General features: G+C 44.9%; 1 protein-coding gene across 1 annotated transcript in view; it reads right to left on the bottom strand.

The window, feature by feature from the left end:
• Nucleotides 1-11124, bottom strand: part of TTLL6 (tubulin tyrosine ligase like 6) — a 56989-nt gene that overhangs the window by 5230 nt on the left and 40635 nt on the right. The window contains exons 15-16 of the mRNA XM_017854053.1: nt 6042-6411; nt 5307-5572 (exon numbers count right to left, since the gene is read on the bottom strand). Of these exons, the coding sequence (XP_017709542.1) occupies nt 5316-5572; nt 6042-6411 (627 nt within the window). The 3' untranslated portion in view covers nt 5307-5315. The remainder of the gene's footprint in view (nt 1-5306; nt 5573-6041; nt 6412-11124) is intronic.

The raw sequence follows: 11124 nt of genomic DNA, 5'->3' as shown, positions 1-11124 counted from the left end.
AGAAAGAAAGACGAAAGAAAGAAAGAGAAAGAAAGAAAGAAAGAAAGAAAGAAAGAAAGAAAGAAAGAAAGAAAGAAAGAAAGAAAGAAAGAAAGAAAGACCCACAAAATAGGTTGTTTATCCCCTAGAATTCAACTGTTATACAGATCTGCACCCTGGACTCAGTGACCAACCCCCTGTGCAAGTGGATCCAGAGGAAGAAGAATGAGATTCTAGCCACCAAAGCAGAAAAATGGAGGAGTTTGTCAGGGCTCCATTCCTCACATGGGTCAGGATGGGTGCCAAGTTCGTGACCAGGTGGTATAGAGGAAGAAATATAGAGCTGTTTCTCCAGTCCATCACTTGTGTGAGGTTGAGCGAGTCATTTAACACCCTCAACCTTGAGTTTCTTCACTTGCAGACTGGGCATAAGGTAATAACGTCTGCCTTGCCAACTTCACATTGTCAATATGAGGATTCCATGAGATATGGTCTGTAAACCTGATGTGTGGAAGGTGTTATTACTATTACGCTTTCCAAAGAAACCCTTGATCCTCAACTGGGGCCTCTGCTTGCTCTTCCTTCTTTCCTTCAACCATTATTTCTTGTGCAGAAGACCTGTTTTCACACCACATTCTGCTCCATCTGTAAATCAGTGCATTAATATCATGCACTCCAATGGACATTCTGCTATATATAATTAGTCTTTTGTGAGTTTGCTTTTTTATATGTAAGTCCTTTATGGTCTGATTAGTTTGGAGAGAAGTTTTAGAAGCCATTATTTGGCCTAAAAGCAGGGGGCCAGCTCTGAGATCTGATGACCCCATATGTTATTCTAGGAGGCTCTGCTTGGTCTTTGTCATATCTGCTACCTGCAGAAATGCCTCCACTGAAGAGCCACTTGTCACCTCAGCTCAAACTAAAGACTAATATGAAAAGTATAATTTAACAGACAGATAATATGGCTTCAAGAGCTTGGGACTTGAGAATCAGAAGCATCTGACTCAAATCCTTGCTGTGCCAATTAAAAACTGGGAGACCTGCTGAATGTTAAGCCTTATGCTCTTTGAGTATCAGTTGTTTTTTTTGTTTTGTTTTGTTTTTTGTTTTTTTGTTTTTTTTCCTTTCTAAAGTTCAAGGCTAAGTGCAATGGCTCACACCTGTAATCCCAGAGTTTTGGGAAGCCAAAGCAAGAGGATTGTTTGAGGCCAGGAGTTCAAGACCAGCCTGGGCAACATGGGAGACCCTGTGCTACAAAAATAATTTTTAAACTAGCTGGACATCATGATGTGCACCTGTAGGCCTAGCTACATGGGAGGCTGAGACAGGAGGATGGCTTGAGCCCTGGAGTTTGAGATTATGGTGATCCATGATCCTACCACTGCACTCCAGCCTGGACAACAGAATAAGACTGTCTCCAAAGAAAATAAAAATAAAGTGTGCAACTGTGATTGAAATTCAGTTAGATAAAATATTTATCTAGAAGAGTGCTGGCGCTTTTATAGTCACCTAGCAAAAAAGGGCAACTATCACCATCTATCACCCCAATTTTTTCTTTTTTTAGGGACGGGGTCTCGCTATGTTGCCTAGGCCGGAGTGCAGTGGATATTCAGCAGCGTGATCCCACTACTGATGAGCATGGGAGTTTTGACCTGCTCCATTTCCATCTTGGTTTACCCTTCGTTAGGCAACCTGGTGGTCCCCAGCTCCTGGGAGGTCACCATACTGATGCCAAACTTAGTGCGGATACCCAATCAGGATAGCGCATTACAGCCCGGAACTCCTGGACTCAAGCAATCCTTCTGCCTCAGCCTCCTGAGTAGCTGGGACCACAGGCACTTGCCACCATGCCCAACACCATGACTAATACTAACACATGACAGTGCCCTCAGCCATTGTTTATCATGGCAGTAAAGACCTATGAGACTCCACATGATAAACTGCTGTTTCAGGGAAAGAAGTCTTCCCTAAAGAACTACTCAACTTATTTTTACTCACCTAAGAGAAAATATTGAAACCATCTCTGCCTACAATATACCAGAGCTTCTTAGGGAATCTCAGCTCACGTTGCTAAAAAGTGACATGAAGAATCAGCATCTGATGTCAGAGGCATTCACCAAGGTTCGCTGTTTCTCAGCTCACTACAGCTCCAAGCAGGTGAGGGCCAGTGTATACAGGGATGTACGTGGAGCTTGCACGTGGGGAGAGAAACCAACAGAACCAGTCCCAATCTTTGAGAAGCCCCCAATCTTGAGGGGGAGGAATAAATTTCCTGTCCTCAGGGAGACCCCCATCTGATGGCAGAGACATAGTCCATGCCACTAGGGACTCTCTAGTATGATTGGACAGACAAAAAGGACCAAAACAGGATGCTATGTCTGGCCTTTTCTGCTAAGAGGTTCAGAGCCAAATTCAACGGTCAACGCAGGAAGCACCTTATCACACCCTCTTCGTATAATGATCTCTTCCCTTTCTTTGTATGGCTTCTGATCATTATTATTTCATTTAACAGTCCTATTGAATACAAGTTTTCATTGTAATCTGTACATCATCCTCTCTTTTTTAAATAGTAGAAACAGGGTGGGTGCGGTGGCTCATATCTGTAATCCCAGCACTTTGGGAGGCTGAGGTGGGTGAATCGCTTGAGGCCAGGAGTTTGAGACCAACCTGTCCAACATGGCAAAACCCCATATCTACTAGAAATACAGAAATTGGCTGGGCATGAAGGCACATGCCTGTAGCCCCAGCTACTAAAGAAGCTGAGGCACAAGAATTGAAGATAGTGGTAGTGGGTTGGAGCTCCTCAAGGATCAGAGAGTTTTGCTCCAATAACAGGCCCACAGGTCAGGGCTGGCTATAACAGGCTCCTCTGCCTAGGCCTGGGTCCACGTGTAAGACAAGTACTTATTACCCATATGTTTCTGTTGTTGTTGTTGTTTTGTTTTGTTTTTTGGAGATGGAGTCTCACTGTGTCGCCCAGTTTGGAGTGCAGTGGCGCAATCTCAGCTCACTGCAACTGTAGCTGGGACTACAGGCATGTGCCATCATGCCCGGCTTTTTGGGGTTTTTTGTTTTGGTTTTTGTGTTTGTTTTTTTGAGACGGAGTCTCACTCTGTCACCCAGGCTGGAGTGCAGTGGTGCGATCTTGGTTCACTGCAAGCTTCGCCTCCTGGGTTCATGCCATTCTCCTGCCTCAGCCTCCCGAGTAGCTGGGACTACAGGCGCCCGCCACCTCACCCGGCTAATTTTTGTATTTTTAGTAGAGACGGGATTTCACCATCTTGGCCAGGCTGGTCTTGAACTCCTGACCTTGTGACCCACCCGCCTCGGCCTCCCAAAGTGCTGAGATTACAGGCATGAGCCACTGCACCCAGCCTACTTTTTGTATTTTTAGTAGAGATGGGGTTTCACCATATTGGCTAGGCTGGTCTCGAACTCCTGACCTAGTGATGTGCCCGCCTCGGCCTCCCAAAGTGCTGGGATTACAGGCACGAGCCACCGCACCTGGCCTATTACCCATATTTAAAAGACTTGTTCAAAAGACAAATTCCCAGGGCCCCTTCTCAGCCCTCTTATGCCAGAATTCCCAGGGGGTTTGCCCTGAGAAACTATAGGCTTAAACAAGGGCCCTCATATGATTCCTATCATCAGGGAAATGGGGAAACATCAGGCCCAGCTCTTCTCTGAGCATGGTGACAGGACTATCAGAATCACCCAGAGGAGCTTCATAAAATGCAGATTCCTGGGCTCTCCACCCAGGAGCTACTGAATCAGAATTTCTGGGAGGAGGCCCTGGAATATGCATTTTTACAGGCACCCAAGGTGATCTCTATGGGTTGGATGTTTCCTTGCAGGCCCTCCTGCAGTGTGAGCTACTGGTCACAAGGGGCCAGGTCAGAGTATCTGCTCACAGTAAAGCTTTGGGTGGCAGGGTGGAGTGAGATGATTCAAATCTCTAGCCTCCTTCTTTAGACAGTCAAGCAGCACAGATCCCTTAATTCCACAGCTCTATGTTGTAGGGTTCTCCCAAGTTTTTATATATGACCTTCCCTCAGAAGCACTGAAGTTCAGATGGAGGGCATCCTACCATCTCCTGGGGTCTTTTGCACGGTGGAACCAAAGCTTCTCAAAGGCCTTTGGTTCCACATCTCAGTCTCTGCTGCCCTGTTGCTCTGTCCCCTCAGCACACTCCATTACAGGGCCAGCCTTTGGGGCAAGTGATCTAGGCCTAGACCAGGCAGCATAGCTTGAAGGGTATGAAAATCAACCCATCATGGTTGACATGCTTCTACTTCTGGGATCTCCATATATGACTATCTCAATTTTAGCCATAAGTGGAAGACAAGGCAAAGTGCCTAGTAGGGGCAGATCAGTTCTATCAGAAATATATTAATACATAGCAAGGGGGTCACTTTTTGTTTGTTTGTTTGTTTTTTGGAGACAGAGCGTTGCTCTGTCACCCAGGCTGGAGTGCAGTGGTACAATCCCTGCTCACTGCAACCTTGAGCTCTGGGTTCAATGAATCCTCCTACCTTGGCCTCCCAAGCAGCTGGGACCACAGGCATGCTCCACCACACTCAGCTAATTTTAAAATTATTATTATTACTATTATTTGAGACGGAGTCACTGTGTCACCCAGGCTGGAGTGCAGTGGCGCGATCTCAGCTCACTGCAACCTCTCCTTCCCAACCCCTCCCTCTGTCTCCCTCCCTCAGGAGGCAAGCCTCAGCCTCCTGAGTGGCTGGGACTACAGGCCCGTGATACCATGGCCAGCTAATTTTTTGTATTTTTAGTAGAGACAGGGTTCCACTGTGTTAGCCAGAATGGTCTCAATTTCCTGACTGCATGATCCGCCCACCTCCGCCTCCCAAAGTCTGGGATTACAGGCGTGAGCCACTGCACCCAGCCTAATTTTTAAATTTTTTGTAGAGACAGGGTCTTGCTATGTTGCCCAGGCTGGTCTTGAACCCCTTGCCTCAAGAGGTCTTCTCGCCTCAGCTTCTCAAGTAGCTGGGACCACAGGCATATGCCACCACATCCAGCTAATTTTTAAATTTTTTGTAGAGATTCAGTCTCCCTTATGTTGCCCAGGCTGGTCTCAAACTCATTGGCTCAAGGGATCCTCCTGCCTTGGCCTCCCAAAGTACTGGGATTATAGGCATGAGCCATTGTGGCCAGCCAGGGACACATTTTGACTAAGTCTTCATTGTCTACTTACCTGTATGTCTTTATCAATCCATCCATCCTTCTACCTATCCAACATTCCAGAAAAACACAGAGCATCTGCCAACGCACCAAATGCATTAAGGGAATATGTGTGGGCCTACCTAGCTCCTCTAACATCCTTTTTGGCCAGAGATCAGGCAATGGCTGTATGCTTCTTGATCCTGCATACACGGGTCCCTCAGAGCATTTGTGTGGCTTTTGCAAGGCCTTGGATCCAGTCGGGCTGGAGTGGCAATCACCAGCAGGTCCCTCAGAGTAACATTATAGCTCTGAGGACCCTGCAAGAGGAGGGAGGGCACATCCAGCTGCCTCTTCTCGCCAGAGCTGTCACTGCAGGAGTGGCACTCCTCAGGCAGGGAGGGGTTTTCTGGAAAGGCAAAGTCATAAGCATCAGCGATTTGTGCTGCTGGATTCAGCACAAATTCCTGGTGAAGACCACCTCCCAGTAGGATTCCATGGCCTATAACTGGCTGAAGCTCTTTGAGCCAGAATCAGCCATTGCTCCTTTTCTCCAAATAGTTTTTCTTCCCCATTTTTTCATACTTAACATCAATAACTGGTGCAGCCTCAGCTGAATGAGCCTCATGTGAATGAGAACTAGGAAATGTTGAAGAAGGGACTTGGACAGCATTCTGTTTTTATCTTCTTTGTCTTCCCAATCAGACTAGAGGCCTCCTAATGGTATGGACTGTGTCTCCACCATCAGACTGGGGTTTCCCTGAGGACAAGGGCTGTCCCCTTCCAAAGACTGGGAGCTCCCCATAGATTAGGACTGGTTCTATCGGTCCATCTCCCCTTTAATCTCCTGGCACATCCCTGAACACACTGGCACTCACGTGACAGGCTATTCATTCCCAGCTTGGGGTTGTAGTGAGCTGGGAAGAAGGAGAGCTTTCCCCTCCGTTGAAGCTTGGTCAGTAGCTCGGATAGCAAATGTGGCTTCTTCATGTCATTCTTCAGCAAACTCCAGTTTGTGTTCGGACTCCCCCAGAAGCTCTTGGATTTTGTAGGCAGAAAAGGTTTTAACATTTCCTTCTGGATTAACTGTGGAGGGGTCTGCTGCTTCTTGCATTTAAAGGATACCACCCTATCCATCTCTGGGCCACTGTACTCAGAGCTGGTGGTCATGGCCAGGGTTGGTGGAGACTTTGGGGAGATTGAGACTTGGGTGGTGGATTCTGGGGCGGTTTCTACTGAGGTTAAGCACTGGAAGAAAAGACAGTTCAAAATGAGACTGCGGAAAGCTAAGGGTTCCTTCCTATGCTATTCTTTTTTTATTTTTATTTTTTGAGACAAGGTCTTGCTATGCTGCCCAGGCTGATCTCGAATTGGGCTCAAGTGATCGTCCCGCCTCAGCCTCCCGAGTAGCTGGGACTACATGTGAGTGCCACCATGCCCAGCTCCCATGCTACTCTTGATTAAAATAAATAAAGAGCTGATTCATTAGCAGCAAGAAAGATTAGGTTAGAAGAGTTTCCTCACCATGAATTGGTTAAACAGTAGGGCAGAAGACGGTAGAAGACTCTACAGCCTCCTCTAAAAGTCTCTACACATGAGAGAGATTATAAACAACAAAGATTGGCCATCAGAACAATAGGTATTATTATTGTTATTGTTATTGTTATTATTTGAGACAGGATCTCGCCCTGTCACCCTGGCTGGAGCGCAGTGGTGCAATCTTGGCTCACTCTAACCTCCACCTCCTGGGCTCAAGCAATCCTCCCATCTCTGTCTCCCAAGTAGTTGGGACCACAGGCATGCACCATCACGTCCAGCTTTTGTATTTTTTGTAGAGATGGGGTTTTGCCATATTGCTCAGGCTGGTCTCAAACTCCTGGGTTCAAGTGATCAGCCCACCTCAGCCTCCCAAAGTGCTCGGCATGGTGGCGGGCGCCTGTAGTCCCAGCTACTCGGGAGGCTGAGACAGGAGAATGGCGTGAACCCGGGAGGTGGAGCTTGTAGTGAGCCGAGATGGCGCCACTGCACTCCAGCCTGGGCGACAGAGCGAGATTCCGCCTCAAAAAATAAAAATAAAATAAAATAAAATAAGTGATTTGGATAGTCTTATATCTACTTTTTTAAATTGAATTTTTAGTTTAAAATACTCTAAAAAAGAAATGTCCAGGCCCAGATAGTTTCTCTGGAGAATTCTATCCAAATATTTAGATAAGAAATAATGACAAATCACCAGGCACCATGGATCATGCCTGTAATCCCAGCACTTTGGAAAGCTGAGGCGGGTGGATGACTTGAGGTCAGGAGTTCGAGACCAGCCTGGCCAATATGGTGAAACCCTGTCTCTACTAAAAATACAAAAATTAGGTGGGCATAGTGGCGGGCACCTATGAATCCCAGCTACTCAGGAGGCTGGGGCAAGAGAATTGATTGAACCCAGGAGACTGAGCAAAGATTGTGCTACTGCACGCTAGCCTGGGTGACAGAGTGAGACTCCATCTTTTTTTTTTTTTTTGAGACGGAGTCTTGCTCTGTCTTTATTTGAAAATGACATATGATGAAAATCCTAAAGAATCAACAAAAAAACTAACTAGAATTCATAAGAAATTTAAGTCTCAAAATTCAGGATAGTATACATTAATCATTATTTCTATATGCTAAGAACAAATAGCTGGAAATTAAAATCTAAATAAATAATTCCATTTACAATATTGTCAAAAAACAAATAGGAATAAATTTAACAAAAGATGTACAGAATGTCTACATTAAAAACTACAAAACTCTGTTGAGGAAATGAGAGAATATCTAAATAAATGGAAAGATAAATCATGTTGGAAGATTGGAAGATTCACTATTTTGTTTTGTTTTATTTTGATTTCTTGCTGCATAATACCAAAGATTCACTATTGTTAAAGAAATTGTTTCTCCTCAAAATTTTCTGCAGATTCAGCACAATGCCAATCAGAATCCCAGCGTGCTTCTTTGCAAAAATTGATGAATTTATTCTAAAATTTAAGTGGAAATGCAAAGGACCTAGAAGACCCAAAACAGTCTTGAAAAAAAAACAGCAAAAGTGGTGGACTTATATTATCTGATTCCAAGATTTTCTATATAGGGTTCAGTAATCAAGACAATGTGGTATTGGCATAAGGATAGACACACACACACACACACACACCCCTAAAAAATCAAAGGAACAGATTAGAGTACAAAAATAGATCTACATTTACACAGTCAATCACTTTTCAGTCAAGTTACCAAAGCAATTCAATGATAAAGGAAAGTCTTTACAATAAATAGTTTTGGTACAACTGAACATATATATGGCAAAAACAAACCTTGGATCTCGTCATCTAACATACTTAAAAATTAATTTGATGTGAATCATAAACCTGAAACACAAAGCTAAAGTTATAAAACTTCTAGAAAAAACATAGGAGTGGCTGAGTGCAGTGGTTCAGGCCTGTAATCCCAGCACTTTGGGAGGCCGAGGCAGGAGGATCACCTGAGGTCAGGAGTTCGAGACCAGCCTGACCAGTATGGTGAAACCTCATCTCTACTAAAAATACAAAAATTAGCCAGGCATGGTGGTGGGCGCCTGTAGTCCCAGCTACTCAGGAGGCTGAGACAGGAGAATTGCTTGAACCTGGGAGGCAGAGGTTGCAGTGAGCCGAGACTGTGCTACCACACACCAGCCTGGAAATAGAGTGAGACTGTCTCAAAAAAGAAAAAACATAGGAGAATATATTTGTGACCTGAGGTACATAAAAATCTCTTAGATAGGATATAGAAAGCAACAGCCACGCTGGGCACGGTGGCTCACGCCTTTAATCCCAACACTTTGGGAGGCCCAGGCGGGCGGGTCACTTGAGGTCAGGGGTTCAAGACCAGCCTGATCAACATGACGAAACTACGTCTCTACTAAAAATACAAAAAGTAGCCGGGTGTGGTTGTGTGTACCTGTAGTCCCAGCTACTTGGGAGGCTGAGGCAGGAAAATCACTTGAACCCAGGAGGCAGAGGTTGCAGTGAGCCAAGATCATGCCACTGCACTCCAGCCTGGGCTACAGGGCGAGACTCCATCTCAAAAAAAAAAAAAAAAGACAAGAAAGAAATAAAGAGGGGGGGGGGGGGGGGGGGGGGGGGGAGGGAGGGAGGGAAGGAAGGAAGGAAGGAAGGAAGGAAGGAAGGAAGACGTATACAAGAAAATTGATAAACTTTATCAAAATTAAAATTTTCACTAATCAAAAAACACTACTAGGAAAAAAACAGGCAAATTTCCAGAATATATAAATTAAGTAATTCCCATAATGGAATAGTCAAAAGACAAACAATCCTACCCAAAAAGGGGGCCAGGCACAGTGGCTCGTGCCTGTAATCCCAGCACATTGGGAGGCTGAGGTGGGAGGACTGCTTAAGCCCAGGAATTTGAAACCAGCCTGGGCAACAAAGCAAGACTCGGTCTCTTAAAATAAAAAATAAAAAAATTGCCAGACATAGTGGCTCACACCTGTAATCCCAGCACTTTGGGAGGCTGAGGCGGGCTGATCACAAAGTCAGGAGTTTGAGACCAGCCTGACCAACATAGTGAGACCCCGTCTCTACTAAAAATACAAAAATTAGCTGGGCATGGTGGTGCTCATCTGTAATCCTGTCTACTCAGGAGGCTGAGGCAGGAGAATCGCTTGAACCTGGGAGGTGGAGGTTGCAGTGAGCTGAGATCACACCACTGCACTCCAGCCTGGGTAACAGAGTGAGACTCCATCTCAACAACAACAACAATAAAAAGATTAGCCAGGAACAGTGGTGAGGGCCTATAGTCTCAGCTACTCAGGAGGCTGAGGTGAAAGGGAGGATCCCTTGAGCTCAGGAATTTGAGGTTGCAGTGAGCTATGATGGTGCCACTGCATTCCAACCTGGGTGACAGAATGAGGCTCTGTCTCAGAGGTGGGGGAAAAAAGAGAGGGATGAAAACTTGAATATACTTGACAAAGAAAGATAAATAACCAGTAAACAGCAGGGAAATACAAAGTAAAACTACAATGAGATATCAAAACATAGCCATTAGAGTGGTTCAAATTTAAAAGCTGAGGCATGAGAATTGCTTGAGCCCTGGAGGCTGAGGTTGCAGTGAGCCAAGACTGTGCCACTGCACTCTAGCCTGGGCAACAGAGCGAGACTCTATCTCAAAAAAAAAAAAAAAAAGACAGATAACACCAAAACGTTAACAAAGATATGGAGCTATGGAGCAACTGGAACTCTCATAAATTGTTAGTTAAAATGTACAATAATACAGTCACTTTGGAGTTTCTGATAAAGTTACATATAGATTTACCTTTTGATCCAATGGTCTTTCTCCTAGGTAGTTACACAAGGAAATGAAAACACTTGTCCACAAACAGCTGTTTACAAAAATGTTCACAGGAGCTTTAACGACCATAAAATAAACAACCAAACAAACAAAAAACTGGGAACAATCCAAAAGTCTGTCAATAGGTGAATGGATAAACAAACTGTAGCATGTCTGTACAGGGAAATACAACTTAGCAAATTACTGATTAGCTCAACAACATGGATTTATCTCAGAGATATGTACTGAGCCAAAGAAGCCATACACAAAAGAATATATACTATATTACTCCATGTACGTAAAATTCAAGAACAGGCAAAACTAAGGTGAAAAAGTCAAAGAAGTCAGAGTCAGGGTAGCAGATGCCTTGAGGAGGGATGAGGGGAGGGAGATTGCTTGGGAAGAAACAGGAGAAAACTTTCTAGAGATATCAAAATGTTCTGTATCATGATATATCATGATAGCGTGTAGGTTATAGGGCATATTTATTTGCCAAAATTGTACAGTTAAGATTTGAGTAAATTGGCCGGGCGCGGTGGCTCAAGCCTGTAATCCCAGCACTTTGGGAGGCCGAGACGGGCGGATCACGAGGTCAGGAGATCGAGACCATCCTGG

This window comes from Rhinopithecus bieti, unplaced genomic scaffold (assembly GCF_001698545.2).
Source record: "Rhinopithecus bieti isolate Rb0 unplaced genomic scaffold, ASM169854v2 scaffold_35856, whole genome shotgun sequence".
NCBI classification, from domain to species: Eukaryota; Metazoa; Chordata; class Mammalia; order Primates; family Cercopithecidae; genus Rhinopithecus; species Rhinopithecus bieti.
Note: the sequence above shows the minus strand (reverse complement) of the source record. Positions and strands in the feature narration are given on the sequence as shown.